This window comes from Cupressus sempervirens, chromosome 11, assembly GCF_028749045.1.
Source record: "Cupressus sempervirens isolate cs-2001-9-10 chromosome 11, ASM2874904v1, whole genome shotgun sequence".
Taxonomy (NCBI): Eukaryota; Viridiplantae; Streptophyta; class Pinopsida; order Cupressales; family Cupressaceae; genus Cupressus; species Cupressus sempervirens.
The window spans coordinates 140,998,652-141,021,019 of record NC_143128.1 but is presented as its reverse complement, the minus strand read 5'-3'; the positions used below and the strand labels follow the sequence as shown (position 1 = coordinate 141,021,019).

Here is a 22,368-nt window from a genome sequence, read left to right as displayed (position 1 = left end):
CATTCATACAAAAAAGTAATTTCTACATTCTTTTTGCAAAAAAACTAGGTATATGTGTGTGCTAAAATGTTGTCACACTTCTATGAATCATTACATGTAAGAAAATTCAAGAATGAGCCCTCACAAATCGATCCATAGCTCTCTACTCATAGAGTGCAAGGGTTTTCAATGGAGGCCCTCAGTTTGACCTATTTTTGTGCCCATGCAAGTACACCATGAGATGAGAGATTCAAAAAGGAAAAGCAAGAATGCTAATCTCCATGATCTTCAAATATGCATGAAAATAAGATCTAATCTATGAAAGCAAAATCTAATCTATAAATGTAAGATCTAAGCTAAAAGCCCATGATGGGTGCAAGAGAGAAAAAGACAAGAAAATAGAAGTTCTCCACAAAAAGATTTTGTATTCAAGCTCTTTCAAAAATTGGTCTTCAGACCTGCAACATAACAATAGCATAATCATGGGTCTGTCTAACATGAGGAGAGGGCTCTCCCTTATAAAGGAAATTATGGAGGTGAGAGGCTTCTCACAACCAATATGGGATAATAGAGCTTGATCCATGTGAGACAAAATTTCACCAATGAGAAAAAAGGAGTGGTTGAGAAGAAAGTGGTGATCCATGTGAGACAAGATTCCACCAATTAGAAAAGAGGAGTGGTTGAGGAGAAAGTGGAAAGATAAATCCCACTTAGATCACATTTTTAAGTGTAAAGAAATTAAATAAAAAGAATTTATTTTATTTCTTTTTTTCATCAAAAGAGATATTTAAGTGGGATTTTTATTTAATTAAAAGGGAGCAAGTTCTTTTTAATTAAATAGAATATATTTAATTAAATTAAAAGAGAGGTTTTTCTCTTAATTAATTAAATGTGGATGAATTGTTTAATTAAAAGAGAGGTTTTCTTTTAATTAAATGTGGATTTTATTTTATTTAATTAAAAGAGAAGATTTTCTTTTAATTAAATAAGACTTGGAATAAAATGATCAATCTTAGAAATGAAATAAATCGAATTTGATCAAGGAAATTGATTTGAATTGATTTAATAAAATATTACAAACCATTGATTCTGAAAATTTGATAAACTGATAAATTGAATAATGGGGCCCCATAGTCTAGGCGACCATTTTTGGGTGCATACATTTGCCCCTCTTTGACTAATGTGTGATCGATTCGGGAACACATGTAGTCAAAGAAAGAAATTGAAGTGTGAGGTCAATTTGGGATCACAAAACAACCCAGATGTGTGGTTGACTCGGGAACACATCAGGACAAAGAATACAAATAAATTTTAACTTGAAAAAGTCGAGTATAAAATTGATAAAACTGAATCAAGGATTGAAATTGATAATTACTGCCCCCTCGTGATCGAAATCGAAATGAGATAGAGGAGAAACAACAAATTGATAAATTTGATCAAATCGAACAAAAGATAAGGTTCTTGATGTAAGATGAAAGATATAAGAATCATAGAACCAAGGTAGATCATCAAGCATGAAATATTATGCCCCAAAGGTGATTTAGAAGAAAAGAAGTGGGGAAAAAGAAAATGGAAGATAGAAGTTTGAAAGATACGGAAAGAAATAGAAATAAGAAAAGAAAATGCTCCAAAAATCAATCAATTGTTTAAGATAGAAATTTCGATTGAGATCACGAAAGAAAATAAGGAAATGAAGATCAAAATGTGACCACAATTGATTAAATGTCCACAATAAAGATGAAAGGAGAACCCTCTCAAACTCATAACGCAGCCTAAAAATGCAAACTAACATGAAGTCTAATAATGCAAGCTACATGAAATGCAATGGTGTACTTGCAAAAGAGCAACTGTAACATAGGATTTTGTGTTCATCATTCATTAGAGAATGTAAAAGAACTTATTTTCATCACTGGGCAATTATTAATGGACATCGAAAAATCACACAATCATCACTAGTTACAAATACAACTATGAAGATATGAATGCGATTTATATTGGATTGAAATGTGGAAAGATTCTAACATAAGCATCAAAGACATAAAAGTCAAGATGACTTCGATGTTAGCTTACCCAATTTAATATAGAAAAACTATGCTCGCATCAAGGCATAGATGCCAAGATGACTATAAGAATGGTTGTGCAAAAACAATCAAGGATGATGTCTCAAATCTCCTAAGTGTTTCAAGGGGACAACAAAAGACACTCTAGAGTTCAAGACCACACCCACAAAATAAATAAATAAATAAAAACATGTCTCATGCCCCAAGTCTTCTAGCGGTGCATCATGAAGAGACTTATTAGACAAAGACACTCAACAAAAATCAATAACAGTTAGTACACAGAGAAAAAAAATCATGACATAAGTCAAGCATTAAGTGTTGCGTTTAAAAATTTAAGTGTGTTAACTGATACTGAGTTCTGAGGACAAGGATAAAATGCTTGCAGGAAGGTAAGATCACATGATGATACTGGGTAAGACCAAACCAATAAGTGTTGAAAAACACTCGATGTCAATGGGTGTTGAAAAACACCATTTGCGAGGTGTCCTAAAGACTCACACATCTAAGAAACCAAAGCTAACATAGTTATGCCCCCTAGACAAAGACCAATTCCAAAGCAAGGTAACAAGGACAAGGCAAGGTGGAAAAAGGCTAAGTGTCAAGGACATGTGCTAAGAAACAGGGGTGCAAAGGCCTCAAGTAGCGCCCGTTTCCAAGTTTTCACCACTTGGATTTTTTTTTTTTTTGCTACCAAGGCGCTTGTTTCCAGGTTTTCACCAAGGCACTTTTTCTATTTTTTTTGAATTTTTGAATTTTTTTTTTTTTTTTGTATTTTTGGAATATATAATTTTTTTGAAGATACATCAAAGTGCCTTTTGCTAGGTTGTCACTAAGATGATCATTTTTTTCAGAACATTTTTCAATTTTTAGAATTTTTACAATATATCATTTTTTTGGATTTTTTAAAATATATCAATTTTTTGGATTTTTTTAAATATATCAATTTTTTTGAATTTTTTCAGGATCAATAAATATGTACAAAGATACCCCTAGACAGAATGGGCATTAAACTCTTAAGCAAGATCACATCGTGCAGTCCCAATGTCTAACAAGGTGGAGGACATGATGAAGCAATAAGCTAATGGATATTATGGATAAGCAAGGAGTGTATGAAGCAAGTGAAAGTGATCTTCAAAGATTGACTCCGCAAGAGTACCCAAGCTAGGGAAAATTTGTCATGTAAAGAACATTTGGACAAGAAATGAAAGGCCAGTATAGGATAATTCAAGAAAGCATAATGTAAAAGTGGGAAAGATGCAATCCAAAGAAGTAGACATGTCAAGAGACTTTATAGCATCATATTTTACTCTATTTTATTAGATCAAGACCAAAGGGGTAAATGGGAAAAGGGTAGCAAAAGACTAGAATGAATGGAGGAAAATAGATATGAAGGCTAAACATGAGAGGAATGAAAACAAGATCATCATAAGATATCTATAGGTCAACATTGTCAAGATCAAAGAGAGAAGACGAAATGAATGAAAGATGTAAAAGAACTATGCATGATGCCTATTTGTTAGGTTTTCATCATGGTACTTATCCAAGGCACCACAAGGGAGTGGTTTTCACCATAGGATGAATTTATGTCTCTTTACTTTTGCTACGAAGGTGCCTGATTACTAGGTTTTCACCAAGGCACATTTTCAAAATTTTCATTTTTTTTTTTTTTTTTTTTTTTCAATCTTTTTCAATTTTTTTTTGGAAGTAGTCAAGCTTTTGAGATAATGCTCCTTGAATGTTTAAACCATGATATACAAAGGAATTGAAATGACATGCTCAAAGATGCTGATAGGGAAAAGAGGATGGAAGACAAAAATGGAGGATGTGGCTTTATGCAAAGTGAGTGAGATTGGAAGATGGAAATGAAGGCAAGATCAACGTCAACACACACCTTGAAGGATGGCGAGATGATGGAGAAAAAGTGAATGAAGGAATAAGTGAAGGAATATATTGAGTGAATAGAAGAGGTTTTGGTTTAGGCACATGGAATGGAAGAATTTTTTTTCTGGAAGAAGATGAAGTGGAATTCTTTGGAAGCTTGAATGTCAACTTCAATTGTTGTTCAATATTAGACTCTCTCAAGAGAGACTTTGGAATCCATATAGCCATAGGCCTTTTTTTATTTCTTTTTGATGATGTAGAGATAATATCTTCAATGATGGATTTTGGAACCCATACTTGTCTTGTCATTTTTTTCTTAGATATCTCTTTTGACTTAATGCCCCCATGTCGATTAGAAGAGACATGGTGGTCTTCTTTTTTATATGGATTCTTGAATTGCTTCTTTTTCTTGTATTGAACACTCAAGTTACTTCCAAAAGACTTGGGACTTGTGGAAGAAGAAGGATGATATGACTGGTTTAGGTGAGTGGGTGGATGAAAAGGATTCAAGGATATGCATCTATGTTGATCTTGAGGAAAGATAGGAGAGGGAGGGACATAAGGACCCAAAATGGAAGGAAAATGTGAAGGATTTAGTATTGGTGGGGGAGGTCCAAGGATGGATGCGGAAGATGCAAAAGGGTAATCAATAAGTTCATCAACATCTATATCACAATCAAGGACATCAACATCTTTAGAGTGAGCATCAGGATTTTCAATAGGAACATAAACATCTTTAATAGGAGCAACTTCTTTGATAGGAGAACTTATAGCTTGACAAGACTTAGGAAGAGTAGAAAGTGGAAGGGAACATGGAGTGGTAGAACAAGAAGATGAAAGACTTTGATCTTGACAAGGATCTTTGGAAAACATAAGCATAGAATTGTTCTCTTGATTTTCAATAGGCTCAACATTGGAAGTAACAACATCATTTTTAATAACCTTAATGGAAGTATCATCTTTGGAAGGCGCAACTATATTAAGGTCATTTTGATTGTCAATAAGCTCAGTAGTGTAAGTAGTATCTTGATCTTGCTTAGGAGAAGACTTAAGACATGGTGGAATGAATGAGAAAGGGCGTAAGGGATCAAAAGAACCATGAAATGTATCAGAGACATCATGAAAAGGATTGGATGACACGAAAGGTTCTTGATCTTGATCTTTTTTTATATTCTTTTCTTTATCATTTTTAGAGTCCTCTTGACATGGAGCCACTCCTAAGGAGAAGGAAGCATGTTGGAATTGTATGGAAGACTTTGGAATAGATGATGAAGGACTAGCTGAAGTAGGCATTATAGTGCATGAAGGCTTAGGCTCTTTAGGTTTAACATTATCAAAAGTATTTGTAGCCAAGTAAAGGTTAGCTTGAGTTTCTTTATGAGGTAGCCCTTGAGGATAACTATAGGGAACTGCATGAAAAGCATTAGGATCTTTGTTGGATGAAGGATTGGTAGAAGACTTGAGAGACTCAGAATCTTTATGGGATGTATGGATCATGGAGGAAGTAAAAGATGGAAGAGAACCATCATGAGACAAAGGTTCAACATTAACATGATCTTGCTCAAGAGTGTAATCTTTATTTTCAACATGAGGGTTCTTAGAAGAGGAACTCTTATCCCATTGATGTTGTATTTCAGCGCAAAAAAATGCTTTCTCTTCATCAAAAAATGCAGATTTATCATTTAGGTATTGTTCACAAAATTTATCAATGTTGTTTTCAAGATTTGATTCATGTGAATTACCATCAATATCTTTTCATGACTCATCCCCTTTAAGAACAAGCATAGGACTAGGAGGACTTTTAGGAACTGTAGGAATGTAATAATCATCATCATCATAATCATTGTCACTATAGGCATTGTAGATAGGCATATCACAAGACTTTTCATGTTGTTCATTATCATATGTCTCAATAAGAGGAATAAGACTCTTGGTAGAAGTAGAAGAAGAATGATATCATGAAAAAGAGGTAGGTGAAGACCTAGATGGATGATATCTAGAAGAGTCATGGTAAGATTTAGAAGATGAAGTATGTGAATGATATTTAGAAGAATTATCGTAAGACTTAGAAGATGAAGAATATGAAGGATATTTAGAAGAATCATCATAAGACTTGGAAGATAAGGAATTTGAACGATATTTAGAAGAATCATGATAAGACTTGGAGGATGAAGAATCTGTATGATATTTAGAAGAATCATGATAAGACTTGGAAGATGGAAAATATTTGGAAGAAGGATATTGTGATTTAATCTTGCACATGATCCTAGCAAAAGTGTCTGATTTATCCATTTTTTTAGTCATTTTTGTTGCAACGTTAGCATCCATGCATCTATTGGAGTGACAACACTTTTCAAATTCAAGAAGGAGGTGGATTTCATCTGAGCTCAAATGAGGATCCCTAAAAAGATATCCAAGATCCATGGTTCTAGAAGAAGAAGAATCAAGTATGGAAGAAGAGAAAGAATGAATAGAAGAAGGTAGACTATATGATAATAGGAGGAAAAGAATCAAGAAGACATGAAAAAGAGGAGGAGTGGAAATGACAGATTAGAAAGACATGGAAGATAAAGAAGAAAGAAGACCAAGAGTCATTTTGGAAAATTTGATACCATTTGAGATCATTTGAATGCTGAGCAACATGTAATAGCACTTGTAATCAACATGAAAGAAAAGGTACTAGTTGATAGGATAACCCTAAGAAACGTTGGTACCAAACTAGGATAGTAAAAGCTCTCACTTGTCCAAAATAGATGTGATAAGATAGAATTTTGCAATAGGTGTAAACCAACACTGCCACAGAGGTGCTCACAACTTTGGGTGAATACCCTAGCACATATGGACCAGGAGGATGATTTACCCAAATTATAAATAATTAAAATTGATTTTATTTTATTTTTATGAAAGTGTGGACAAGAAATTACTAAAACTCTCCAAGTGTAATATCAAAGGATCCAAGTGTATATCTTTCTCAATAAGGACAATTTCTATCTTACCAACTCCAAACAAGGTCTCTTGTGAAATCAATGACTACTAATTCAAGAGGTCAAAGCACAATAACCCATGGTGCAAAAAGGCTTTTAACAATGAGAAAAGTAGCCTAATCCAAATAGGATCAACCTAGGGAGACTCGAAATAATGAGACAACAAAGTTATTTGATCATGAAGTCTCAACTCAGGAACCCATATTTGTTTTAAAATATCAAGTAAGCACATCAATAGGTTTTCATCATTGAATAGGCACATAAGACAACAATCAAGGAGTTCAAGCAAGCAGTCTTCAAACAATGAGCAAGGGCAAAAGCAACCTTGTGCATGAGCAATCAAGTGACTTAGTTTATGCTAATCCCTATGAAAGCTAATTGTGTATGTTCTCAAAGAGTTTCACAATCATTGCATACATCCCTAGAAAATAAAAGTTGGCCTCTCTAAGATTTTTAGTAATGGTTTGACTCTGCAACTTTTATGATTCACAGGGGTGAACTCCAATTCCGGCGCACCAAGGTTTTGACACAGTCTGAGAACTTAATCTTCAAGAGCTGCTAGGGAGATCTGACAACCCACAATGAACCATACCCCATGGAGATTTCTTCCATGAGGACATTTATATAGCGATTGTTGCAATTACAGTAGAAGTGGCTATTACCGCTTGAGGTTCCGTCCGTAGTTTGCCCTGTATAGGGATTGTCTGCTATGGTTAACCCTCTCTAAAGGTGACCGACTCACAATAGTGGACCACAAGGGGACTTAGCTTTCAGATCCAAGGTTTTGACACCTTTTCACTTTTAGCCCAATCAAAGCAAGCAGATTAATCCGACACGCTAACTAAGATTATCTCAAGATCTATGATATCAACCCCTAGTGATCTATCAACCTCTCCGGAGAAAGGATGCCTCAATCAACAAGTTGAAGATCCATCTATCTAAGAGATTCTCAAAGTATCCTCCCCACCTACAAGGAATCCGTCTTTGAGAGGAGTTTCACTAGGAACTCACTCCCTCAAGATCCACAAATAGTATTCATGGGGCCTAATTACTATGTGTGTACAGATGTTAATTCCCCAAAAGCAAATCTATCCAAGAATAATCAAAAAGCACAAGGTGGTACACTTAACGCTTTAACTAATGCAAGGTGAGTCCAAAGATGTGGAACACTTAACCCCTTACATAAGCCAAAACGAGTCCACAACTCAAAGATTAGTGAGTTTTAGAAAGCACAAGAGGGTTGCCGAGTGGAGCACTTAACGATTCTATCCTGTAGACCCCTCCCCTTTAATGTGGCGCTGATCTTGCAACCACGGGGTGGAATGAGGGGCTGACAGATTCAACGAGTCCAATAACCCAATATAGCTATCTAAATCTATCACTAATAATCAAGCTTGCTAAATAAAAATCAATGAAGATTACAACCTAGTATCAATTATGCATGTGTTTGAAAAATAAAAGCATAAGCAAAACACACAAGCTAGACACATGAGAGGTTCATTTTAAGGTTCCAAATCAAAGTGTTATCAGCAAAAAAAGAATACCTGAAGTCCTCGCAACGCGCTTAGTAGATCTTCCCTATTTTTAACAACTTTAGCACGTTTTTCCAATGAAATCACAACTTGCTGCTATGCTATTCCAAAAAAATCAAAAAACACAGAAAAACCCAAAACAGTGAGCAGTTAGCAAAAAAAACCAAAAAAACACGAAAATTCCTGCAAAAAAAATATGAATAACCTAGTCAACATGATTTGATTAGACCTTTTTTTTGCTATGATTGCAAACCCAAAAATAAAAATGAAAAGAAGAGACCCCTACTAAAAACTAAAGAGATTTCCAAAAATGTAAGAAATTCAAAAAATCCTCTTCATTTGTGCCCTAGGGACCCAATTTTTCAAAATAGGCCAGATTCATCAAATCGAGTTTTTGATCCTTAATACAGCCTCAAAATTCAAAACACAAACAAAGAACCCCCCTTAGAATTCAAAAAGCTTTCTGAAAATGTAAATTTTTTAAAAAAATACGCTGATTTGCGATCAGGAATGACTTTTTATGAAAAATAAAGATAAATTCATAACTCACGCAAATCATTTCAAAATGCTCTAAAAAGAGAACTGGGACATGTTGGGCACATATCCAACCCACCAAAAAAATTTCAGAACCAAACTCTAAGTGGTTTAAAAGATATGATTGAATCTTTAAACCAACTAGATTTTTTGCCTGCAAACCAATCTATATATGGGTTGGCCTTAAAACCAAAGTGGAAAATTTACAAGAGCACTTGATTAGATCCAATATGCTGCTGTAAAAAACCAAAGATGAAAAATAAAAGCAAATGGAGCTAGAAACTTGATTCAAGCCCCACGGTGGGCGTAAAAAATGTGTGCTAAAATGTTGTCACACTTCTATGAATCATTACATGTAAGAAAATTCAAGAATGAGCCCTCACAAATCGATCCATAGCTCTCTACTCATAGAGTGCAAGGGTTTGCAATGGAGGCCCTCAGTTTGACCTATTTTTGTGCCCATGCAAGTACACCATGAGATGAGAGATTCAAAGAGGAAAAGCAAGAATGCTAATCTCCATGATCTTCAAATATGCATGAAAATAAGATCTAATCTATGAAAGCAAAATCTAATCTATAAATGTAAGATCTAAGCTAAAAGCCCATGATGGGTGCAAGAGAGAAAAAGACAAGAAAATAGAAGTTCTCCACAAAAAGCTTTTGTATTCAAGCTCCTTCAAAAATTGGTCTTCAAACCTGCAGCATAACAATAGCATAATCATGGGTCTGTGTCTAACATGAGGAGAGGGCTCTCCCTTATAAAGGAAATTATAGAGGTGAGAGGCTTCTCACAACCAATATGGGATAATAGAGCTTGATCCATGTGAGACAAAATTTCACCAATGAGAAAAGAGGAGTGGTTGAGAAGAAAGTGGTGATCCATGTGAGACAAGATTCCACCAATTAGAAAAGAGAAGTGGTTGAGGAGAAAGTGGAAAGATAAATCCCACTTAGATCACATTTTTAAGTGTAGAGAAATTAAATAAAAAGAATTTATTTTATTTTTTTTTTCATCAAAAGAGATATTTAAGTGGGATTTTTATTTAATTAAAAGGGAGCAAGTTCTTTTTAATTAAATAGAATATATTTAATTAAATTAAAAGAGAGGTTTTTCTCTTAATTAATTAAATGTGGATGAATTGTTTAATTAAAAGAGAGGTTTTCTTTTAATTAAATGGGGATTTTATTTTATTTAATTAAAAGAGAAGATTTTCTTTTAATTAAATAAGACTTGGAATAAAATGATCAATCTTAGAAATGAAATAAATCGAATTTGATCAAAGAAATTGATTTGAATTGATTTAATAAAATATTACAAACCATTGATTCAGAAAATTTGATAAATTGATAAATTGAATAATGGGGGCCCATAGTCTAGGCGACCATTTTTGGGTGCATACAATATGAAGTTACCTTTTCAACTCGACAATTTCAAATTTCTAGCCTTTATTCATAGATGACTTCTCTTATCAATTAAACTACTATTTTTCTTTTCTTATAGATTGTTGTTTCCTTTCCATGAAGAGTATTCAAATAACAATAATGTTTACAATTACTTCATTTCTTTTCATACATTTCAAACTAACTATTGAATTAAGATGACATGGATTAAATATAGTAATTATACTTTCAAATAAAAACCTATCGACTTACTCCTTGCACCTCCTTTCGATGTAAGTGCTAGTTTAATTTCCTTTAATTTTTTAATAGGATATTTTATTTGGAAAAGAGTTGGCGCTAGAATCCTTTGTCGCACATTGCTGATAGGCTTTTTTATTTGGAAAAGACTTGCCGCTGGAATCTTATGTCTCACACACCCGACAAAAACAAATTTCCAACCTATGCATTTTGAAAGCTTTGGTAATTTATTTATTCATCATCGGTAAAAGTTGTTAAAAATACTTTAACTCCACCAATGCTTACAGCGCTATTGCTGCCTTTGCTAAATTTTGGCACCCACTTCATGTCATAAACTAGCAATCACACCTTAGTGTGCAATAGGTACACTATAGATGTATGAAAGATCATTTAAGTATTTATTTCTTTGCATGTATCTTCCTCTCATCCTTTTTATATCCCATTATCTATTTATCTATATATCTTACCATCTATATCTCCTCCTCTTTATCTCTCCCTCTCTATGTCACCTTCTATGTCTCACTAAATCTCTTTCTATCTTTAACTCTTAATCTACCTCTATATCTCTATTGAACATCTATAACTTTATATTCATCTCTATCTCTATCTTCTTCTACACCCGCCCACCCCACCCCCCCTATCACCCCTCCTCTCTCTATACTTTTAAATATCTATATCTCCATATTTCTTCCTCCATCTCTACCTCGTTCTCATTCTCATTCTCGTCTTATTATCTCTATATCCCTATATATCTCCCCTTTATACCTCTTTGTATGTCACTTTCTACCACTCGCATTCTCACTTCTTTTTATGTTTATATCTTCAATCCTCTCTCTCTCTCTCTCTCACACACACACACATAGTCTCTTCTTCACATTGCTCTTCTTTTCAATCCTCGTCTTTGTACCTCCCCCCCCCCTCTCTCGCTCGCACACGCACACACAAACTAGATATATATCTTTGTCCCTATAATCCCCCCTCTTTATATATTATTTAATATCTCTATCTTTGTCTTTCTCTCTACCACATTTAGATGTAACCCTTACCCCTCTTTCTCACTTTTTTCTTCTCTCTATTCCTCTTTTTTATATTCATTCATATTCTTACCTACCAAACATATGCATTTGTTATATATGTCACTACTATACCATAGTATACCAAAAAAGTAGTAAAAATCAACACATATCAACTCACACGAATCTCTCATGTCTACCATTTCTAAACACCCTTCTCTTTTATCTATCTATCTTTTTCTATACATATCCCTCTCCTTTGTCTCTATCTCCATTGAAATAATATATCGTAAAATTATATAAATTAAAAAATTGTATTTGTAAAACTGAATCGTACATTCTTTATTTAAATAGTACCCATCCTCAAGGTCCACAATAGCACCCCTTTCTACCATGTTGACAAGGAGTGGGATGAGGCTCTTCTCTGCCATATCATGAACTATATTCACCATGAATTGATGAAAAGACAATGTGTTGAAGTACAGGCTAGCAATTTTCATCTAAAGGCACTAGGGAATTGAAAGTTGTAGCATTTAGGATAATTGGAGAAATTGGGGAAATTTGTGTTGAGGGCATATTTGATCTTGAGGCAATGAAAGTCATGTCATTTAGGATATTGGAAAAATTGATCTTGAGGGCATATATGATATTCTTAAGGTCACATGTCATCACACTTTGCATCGTACTGAACCATGGTACCCTCTACTGGCCTTGAGAGTTTATTATCTAGTTATACACTCAATCCAAATTCACAACAAGTGATGACAATAGTGGATCAACTTCAACATATTTTTTGTTCCTCTGCAGCCAAAACTGGATCAATTGCTAATCTGTGGTTGCATTGCTTGTGTTTCTTCATTCATACTTCTCCTTCAGAATGAATATTTAATTAGGTTGTTTTGTTAGCTGCTAATCCATGTTTCACTTAAAACAACAATTATATCATGAACAATAATAATTTCAATGGGCTAGATGATCTCAATGGCCGTCCACTATTATCAAACATTCTCAATCATCCATCATCCAAATCAAGTCGAGCATCTCATATAAGGAAATGCCTATGACGTTAATAAAGATACATTTTTACGGACTACATGTCATTCATGTACCATCTCAAAAAGGGTCAAGGGAAAATTGAAAAACTATCAAAAGAGTGTGTGGATATAAGGAACTTAAGCGCCTGCGTGAAAGTCTATTTACATGTTAAAATAGATAAATGCAAATTTTAGACCAGTATGGAGGACATCATAGGAAATATTAAAGTGACTAAGCTTAGGCTATGATATACACCTATAGAATACCCGGTCATTACTTAAAAAATAAAAAATAAAAATAAGTATTTGCTTGATCCCCAAGTTATATATTAAGTAATATTGTGGTTTTAATTTTAAATGTAAGGAGATGAGTTAATTCACTTTAAAGATTTTTATTTGTTTGAAAATGAAAAATCAAAGATATGGAAATGTATGAGGATTTAGATAGATTTACTAATTTTAAAAAAATGTATAAAAGATTATATAAAGAGAATAAAATGAATTTTCAATTTGAAAAGAATATATGTATATATATGATTGAGATTTGTATATCTTGTAATAATATTTTATTTGATTTATACATATGCCCATTAAATTGTATGCATTTTCATAGAAATGAAGATATTTAACAAATCTCTTAATATATATCTTTATATCTACATGACATAATGAAATAAAGTGTTGGAAAGATAGAAATCAAGGAGTAAACAATAACATTGGTTAAAACTACTTAAATGATTGCAAGAAGTTTATGAGAGAAAAGCCAAGTAGTTGGGAAAGTTGAGACCAAACGATGAGACAAACCCAATTCCAAGAGGCATTGACAAATATATGAAATGTAAAACCAAGACAAGTGGTTTGGAAACTGCTAATGACAGAGACAAGACAAAAAGTCACACAAGATGAAAAAACAATTTAACAATTCACCACACTTATTTTTCCATAGATGATCTAATAAGGATGCATAACAAAAGAATGCTAACAATATTGAAATGTCCAATTGTTTTAAGTACTACAACAAATACCCAAACTAAATAATTTTTTACACTTGTTTGAGCATTAGCTACCAACAATGATATTTGCACTTAGATTTTGCCTATTACTAATTCTTAATGAAAATCTCCTTCCAAGTGTCTCACTTCTCACATGATTTGCCATTTAGTTTCTAAACATTGTTATCCTTAACTTCTATTTATTTTCATGTAAAAGTACACTATTAACATTCACTACACTTATTCCTCACATTGTTATGAACGTTGAAATATGCATTTATAAATACCTTTCAATACATACATGTTAATAACACAATAGTTATTATATTAAGCAATATAGATGTGACCATCATCAAGATATAGTTTTTAAATTATTAAACATTTAGCATATCTTACAATCAGCTAAACCATTGCACCTCTTATAATGCAAGCGCTAGTACTATCACACAACCATTGTATTTCTCTTGATGCAAGTATATCAATAATAACAAGAGCTGTGTTACAACAAGAGTCTAGCCTAATAGTAAAAAAATTAATATTGTTTGAATAGATTGAACAAACATTGGCATAAGTAAATGATTGTAAATAATTAGTAGAAGAAAATTAAAATAAAGTAATATAAACTAATAATTATTAAAGAGTAAATCAAATAAATTAATTTTATAAGTTTTAAAATAAAATTTAATTCTTTTATAATATAAGAACATATAATAATGAAATAGAAAATTAGAGAAAATTAGAGGAAAGTGTTGTTTGAACATATATATTTTATTTTAAATCAATAGGTACAATATTATTTTAAATCAATTGACTTAAATAATTTCATTTATATGATGATTTCAAATTTTCTTCATAATTTATGAATTTATTCTAGTGTATTTACTATCAATCTATTTAAATAATATGTATTTCATTACTATCTACTAAAATAAAAAATTACTCAAACTTTTTTTTCAATATAAACATTAAATGGGTAAATATTGTGGTGCTTATTTCTAAATGCAATTCTATTATTGACCCTAACCTAACGTAATAGTAAATCTAATCTTAAATCAATTCCCATACTAAACTCTAACTTTACTTGTAAAACTATTTTGAATGCTAAACGTAAATCTCATTTTAAAATTATAATAATGAAGGAGATTAGGGATTTTATATATATGCATATATATATTTCAAAAAAATTATTATATAAAATAAAGTATATAATAAAATTTAATAACATTTATAAAATTTAATTAACTTCTATAATAAATTTTATAATTTAATTCTTAGTCCTTTCCTTTCTCCATACTACTAGTTATATATATTATATAGCATATAATATATAAAGAGAAAGTCTAGAGATATGGAGACTTAAATTTACTTTAAAAAAAAACTTTTAGTTGATTAGACAATTTTTTTTGTAATTTTCAGAATGAAAAATTAATTAAACCCCTAGCAAAAATAGGGTCAACCAATAAGAAAAAAGAAATACTTTTCAAGAAATTTAAAAAAAAAAAAAAAAAAACACTTCAAACATTGAAAATCATGTTTAATCAGGTGAAAACATAAGTCTCAGCCTATAAATAAGCTGGACTAATAATTAGTTTAATTTCTCTCGATGCAAGTAAATTAATAATAATAATAATAATATTTAGTTTCCTCACTCCCCCACGACGTGTGCTTTACAGTTATTGGTATCCACTTAAATTTTTTGAGCAGAAATTACAGTCTTAACATAATTCCGCTCTTCAGCATTGGCAGTTCAGGGCGGATTTTCCAGACAGGTTAACAGAGGAGTGAAATTGAGTTCGAACGGCAGAAACAAAACTTGTGCGAATCAGAGTCCAAAGGACAGAACAAAATTGTACGGGTATTTCCATATGTACCAGTAGAGAGGATGTCACAAGCAACATCACAACCACTTGAACAGCCACAACAGCAAGATGATATTTTGAAATTGGTGACAGCGCTGGAGACTGCATTGCTGCCATGCTTGCCTGCCAGAGAGCTCCAAGCCATTGACCGCTCTGCCCATCCTTCTCACCAGAGTCTGTTAGTTTTAGTTTTAATTTCTTGAAAAGTCTAATTTTTTTAATGCCTAGTAGATCGTTATTGTTAAACGCTCGTACTAATTTGGTATGTAATTAAAAATTTGGTATAGATGGCGGTTGTTAGTTTCTGTGCTAGAAAAAATGGAAAACAGGGGTTCAAAGGTCGCTCGACCTTGAAAAATTGCATACTACTAGTCTGGGGAAACGTTTGTACTAGAAAATGTTGGTTGTTTAGGGGTTTGGAATTTCCTGGATTCTGGACTGTAAGGGTTTGATAGTTTTATTTTTGATCAATGTGGGTTCTGGCCTATATTGTGAGGAAATATATATATGATCGGCTTGAAAATTCGAGTTTCGGAAAAGATTGCTGCCCTTTGGTCTTGAATGTCTTGATGCATTTTTAAGAGCTATTCAGGATTTGAACTTTTTAGATTTTGATCAGAAGTGTGGATTTTGGTGAATCTACGGGAGAATTTATTGGTGAAGGTGTTTAGCTTTCTGGAACTTTTGGTTGTCCAATTGGGTTCTCAATGCCTGTTTTTTGAGTTTCGAGTTTCAAGGGATTATTGTTGAGGAACTTTTCTTAGTTTTTTTCTTTCTGTATTTGGGTTTCCGAGATTTAGTTCTTTTCAGGCTTAAACCCAACTAAATCTTCGAAGTACTGTTTCTGGAGGAGCAAACTCCCCTGCTATGGTCTAGCATTTGCTGATTTGAGAAGATCAAAATAACTGCTGTACTAGCGATTGGATCTGTCTTTTCTTCCCTGTCTTGTTATTCTGCCACAAGACGGAAGTCTTTTAACAACTTTGAAGAAAATTGTCAGCTTTTGGCTATCTTCACGTGAACATTCTAAATGCTGTTGATGGTTTTACCAGACGATAATTTTTCAAGAGGAAGTTTTTCACTGAGGAGAATGACGGGGATCAATGGGGCATTTTTTGGCTCATAATGCCAAACTTTATCCAGGCAGAGCACCTATAACTGTTTTCATTGTGGATGCATATCCGGCTTATCTTATCTCAATGCAACCGAGCACATTATCACTGCTGTGGCTAATTACAACTTTAAGGGCGACACCCCTGTCTGCATTGGTTACAACCTCGTTTCTTTTTCAATTTCATTCAGGAATCACAGAGTGAATTTGTCTGTTCCCTGTTTAACTGGTGGGTCATTGAATATTTGTAATGGAACAAGCAATATGTATATCGGTCTGTGATGCACTACAAGTGGGAGCCCTAAGATTGTCTACTTAATGAAGCATTGCTATCAGTGTGGCCAATTTTTGCAAAGAAATTGTGATAAAATGTGCTCCTCTTTCTGGTTGCTTTGATTGCATTAATGTAATCGATGTGTTTCATATGGAAATAGATGTTTCCCAACATGGGATTTGTGTACTAATGGTGTAGAAACTACAGACTACTTCTGGGATCAACACTGGTGGGCTAAAAAAGTTCCCATCAGCACCAAGGATGATTCTAGGATTTTCAGAGCACAGGAGGAAGATGAGCATTCCATTTATGCAGCTTCTTCAGTGATCACATGTTTTATAAGATTGATGTAGTGCCCCCTTCTCCGTTGCCCTAGTTTTTGTCCTAAAATTACAGTTCCATACAATCCATAAAACATATCTTCCCACCAGGGTTAGGAACATTAACTTTCACATGATATAACTAATCCCATTGATGGAGTTCCTCTATAGTGTCCCAAATTGGAGTTTATTATCTCTTAACCAATCATAACTTTTTCTGGTAAGAACTTTGAGAGGTGCGCAAATTAACTGCCCAGACTAAGCCTGAGAACATGTCACATTCATTTTATGGCAAACTTGCCCACATTCCACAAGTGGCAGGAATGCCCAATGATGTCCAGTTCCTCCCTTCGGGTATCCCACACATGGCAGGAATACCCAACTATGACCAATTTTCCCTTTGGACTAACCAAATTGTCCCTTGGCTCACAAGAGGTAGGAATGTCTAATTATGACCAATTCCATTGTCTTGGGGTGGTGTATTTAGCTCAAGGGAGCAGGTAAACCCCATCTCCCTATCTTATTAGTTATTTCCTCCATTTCATATGTGATTGATTACAGAATAAACACATTCATACATGAAAACACATAGTTTAAGTATTAACCCTCTTACACTCAATAAGAAGTAATATATATAACATAACTGATTGTATATAGGGTTAAATGTATCGTCATCCATAATGGCATGTGAGCAGAGTGAGTGCATTATTATCTATATTGCACTTAGCCAGATTGAATACATAAAATACTTAAGTTACTACTGAGTCATGAATCAATATCAATAGCTGTATATATATCTGCAGTCTGTTAGATTTAATCTCTTAGATTGATCTCCTTCATCAAATAAAGTTCTATTTTATTTCTTAATGACTGCTCTTATTCATCTTCACAGTCCGATCTTTAATTCTGAATAATATTCTTTTATTGCTACTCTTTTTTGAGTTTGCTTACTCATCTCCAACTTTCATTATATAATTACCATTCCCTTCTGCAATGGTGACAACCTTCCGTAATTACCACCTTTCTCGAGAGTCACACCTTTCATAATTACCACCATTCATAAGATTTATAACCCTTTCATCATTTCTTCCCTTTGAAAGAGTGGCAACCCTTGATCATTGATGCAAAAAATTCTCACACAGTTGAATATATAAACACCACTTCATTAAGTTCTGATGCTATAATTCTAGTTCATTAAATTCTGATGCTGTAATTCTAATTCATAACTACAACCTTTTGAGAGAGTCATGACCTTTCATAATTACCACCTTTTGAGAGAGCTACAACCTTTCATAATTATCACCATTCATAAGATTCACAACCCTTTTATCATTTCTTCCCTTTGAAAGAGTTGCAACCCTTGATCATTGATGTAAAAAGATTCTCACACGGTTAAATCCAGAAACACCACTTCATTAAGTTCTGACACTGTAAGTCTAATTCATTAAATTCTGACTGTCAAAATTCTTGCAACCCTCATTCACCAAAAAAAGATTGATTCATTATAGTAGGTGCGGTCACCAATTAAGAATATTGTGCCTCACATACTTTCCAATGACGTGTGAAAAGTTGACCTTAACCTGAATCGATATTTGTTTCTCCACTTTCAGTTCCCTAATTAGAAGTCCAGTGTTTCTTGAGTAAAATCTGAGAGTCTAAAGAAACCTGAATATTACTTTTGACATCAATGACAAAATATTCAACAATCTCCCCTTTTATCATTGATGGCAATTTTGAAAACAAACTGAAACAAAAGAAGCTTTGAGATAATAGTACACCCCCTTTGACTTCAATGACTGATACTAACTTACAAAGCTGAAATGGGGCTGATAGAGTATGACAATGAGAACTCCCCGTAAGTCAAAACAGAAATTCAAAGATCTTTGACTTCAATGACTGATACTAACTTACAAAGCTGAAATGGGGCTGATAGAGTATGACAATGAAAACTCCCCGTAAGTCAAAACAGAAATTCAAAGATGGAGTGAAGTCCCTCCCAACTTCCTCCTATGCCACAACCAAATCACACCCACCCAACTCAAACAACACTTTTCACAATTGATATCATTAAGTATGTGCAAAATGCGAGCAGCCCTACTTGTTGGCGTTTGTAGCTGTGTTAGAAATCTTTATCTCTGGGCGTTAATTCCGTTATAGTCACCTTCAGTTGAAAAGGATGTTTATGATTATTGTAATATTTAATATAAAGACATGTGTCATTCAACATGCGTTAAGGCATGGAAATATGAAGAGTTGTATTTGTAATAAAGAGTTATATTGTTGGAAATTTCAAGAGACCTTCCGTTGTTAAGTGAAGAGTCTCTCTTGTGTTATATATATCGCATCTAGCGAAATACATTGTACACTTGAAGTTTATTATCAGTAAAATGATCTTTTGTTGTGTGTGGCTGGGTTTTTCCCTTCATTCTCGAAGGGTTTTCCGGGGATAATTATGTGTCTCTTGCATCTTTTCTGGTTATTCGTTATTGCTGTTTATCTGATTTTTGGGCTCAAAATCCAACACTACTTGCAGCAACAATGAGTTTACCATCTATACTAATTTCTGTAGATGGAAAACTCTCTGCAAAAACTCACCAAGACCCCCAAAAAAATCTTGAGAAAAATTGAGCCAGTTTTAAAATGTGGGGATGGGAATCTTAAAAATAGATTAAATTTAACTACAATTTTTTTTTTGTTGCAAAATTCAATGAGAAGATCCATCCAATGAGTTAATTAATGAGTACACAAAAGAAACAAGCAAAGTTTAGATATATATAGATGCAAAATGGGTAGAAAATCACATTTTCATGCAAGATGTTGATGGCAAGAAGCAAAATAGTAAATAGTTTCTATAAAATTAGAAGTAATTACGTCATAGTTAAAAAGTCAAAGAGTGAGTTTGAGCAATTTCGGCCTGCTGGAGTAATGCTTGTCTTGGGTGTGAGCAAGTGGTTGAGCTATGTCTATTAGAATTTAGGAATATGGAATTGAAACCAAGTGATATGTGAGAAAATGAGTTAGAATCATTAGAAAATCTTTGTTCCAGCTTCAATATGACCTCAAATATGCAGGGCAAGGTGTGGGAGATAACACTGCTAAAGGCATGCTGAATCCTAAGGTGTGGGAGATAACAATGATAAAGGCATGCTGAATCCTGAAATTCGGCTAAGCCTGGAATCTGCATTTTAACTCCTATAAAGCTAAAACCTATCTCAAACATCTTGACAGTATTTATACAAATATAACTTGAAGAAAGATTATACTTATATTTTATATTTGTATAAATCCTTTTGCCCCTGAGCTTAAAAAATGACTAAATCCTCCTGCAAATAAGAAATGAGCTTCAAAAATGACTTTTTTTTTGCTTTAAGACGCTGAAACAATGCTCCACAATGCTGCAAATGCAAATTGGTAAAAAAATGATGTTTTTTGTGTGTTTAATCTCTGATTTTGCCACATGGACAAGTGTTTTTCAAGAACTCGCCAAGTTTTTGCTCAAAAATCGCTGAGTAATCAACAAATTTTTATCAAAAACTCGGCATCTTTGATGCAGCAAGTTTTTCTACGAAAAACTCACTGTGCTGAAAAACTTGGTGATTAAACTGCGAGTTTTCTATCTATGCTAATTTCACAACAAACTGAATAGAAAACTAAATTGTGTCCTTGATCACACAATTGACTCACTCTTAATAAATTGTATTTCAGACTTTCGACTTATTAAATATTCTCAACTTTGGTCTTACCATCATCTAAATCATGTTTACCTTTACCTTTGATTTTGCAGATGTATCGCCACCAAATCTTACCTTATCTCCACTAGTTCTTTTGAGAGTGAGAAAATTGCTCGTCTCCCTATCACGTCTAGAACAACCATTGTCTATACCATATGTCTTTTTCATTTTGTGCATGAAAGGCTGTTTGCACAACTAAGGATTCCATTGAAACTTCTTACTTCTTCCTCCAAATCTCAATAACCCTTTTTGTTTTGTCCTCTTTCTCGACCTTATTGTTTTTAAAAGAGAAATTTGTTATACCACTAGTACAAACTTTTTAAGTGTGACCAAAATTATTGTATTTATAATATATTACATTGGAGTTACTCAAAGGAGCAAAGGAGTTCTTGATTGCCTTGTGTCCAAAATAATTGCAAGAGAAACAATTACTATCAAAGAAAGTGTCTACCGTATAGGGTAAAATGATACTTATCGCATGTAGTACAGTAAGATATAATACAAAACATATACTTTATTCATATACGCAATATGCACCCTAAGTACAATGCTAACAATAATGATTATGATGATCACTCAATAGTCCCTACAGATTGTATGCCTAAAATGTGAGCACACTTTTATGAGTCATTATATCCAAGATTGCTCAAGAATGAGGTCTTGAATTGCGGCTTATAGCTCTCTATTCATGGAGTGCAAGGGTTTGTAATGGAGGCCCTCAGTTTGACCTAGTTTGTGCCCATGCAAGTACACCATAAAACGAGAGATTCAAAGATCAAAATATGAATGCAAATGAAGATGCAAGCTAATCTAAATGATAACAGTGCAAAGCAATGTAAGAAAGGAAATCTAATCTATGAAAGGAAATAACAATGCAAGATTAATCTATGAAAGCAAATATGGATCTAAGCTAATATGAAAATGCAAGGATGGATCATGATGATGGAAGCCATGGATGCATGAGAGAAGAAGACAAGAAGATAAAAGTTCTCCACAAAAAGCTTTAATGCTCAAACTCCTCCAAAAATCACTCTCCAAACTTGCAACATAACAATAGCATAATTGTGGATGTCAAAAATGAGGAGAGGGCTCTACCTTATAAAGAAGAATGAACGGCTAAGATTAAGAGGCAATAACATTTAATTAAGGGTGGAGAAAGAATGATCCGTGTGAGACAAAATTCCACCAATGAGAAAAGAGAAAGAAAATTAAATGGAATCCCATTTAGAAATATGTGCATTTAAGTGTAGAGGAATTTTTTTTTTTTCAAATTTTTATTTATTTTTTGCCTTTTTTCAAATGGGATTTTATTTAATTAAAAGGGAGCAAGTTCTTTTAATTAAATAGGAAATATTTAATTAAATTAAAAGAGAGGTTTTTCTCTTAATTAATTAAATGTGGATTAATTATTTAATTAAAAGAGAAG

General features: G+C 33.3%; 1 protein-coding gene across 2 annotated transcripts in view; it reads left to right on the top strand.

The window, feature by feature from the left end:
* The first annotated feature begins 15,239 nt into the window (after nt 1-15,239).
* LOC149528598 (mediator of RNA polymerase II transcription subunit-like protein) overlaps nt 15,240-22,368 on the top strand; it is an 85,935-nt gene continuing 78,806 nt past the window's right edge. Inside the window, exon 1 of one of the 2 annotated variants that reach the window (XM_089810225.1) lies at nt 15,240-15,680. In XM_089810225.1, the coding sequence (XP_089666351.1) occupies nt 15,530-15,680 (151 nt within the window). In that variant the 5' untranslated portion in view covers nt 15,240-15,529. The remainder of the gene's footprint in view (nt 15,681-22,368) is intronic. The other variant, XM_089810224.1, reaches the window with a different exon arrangement.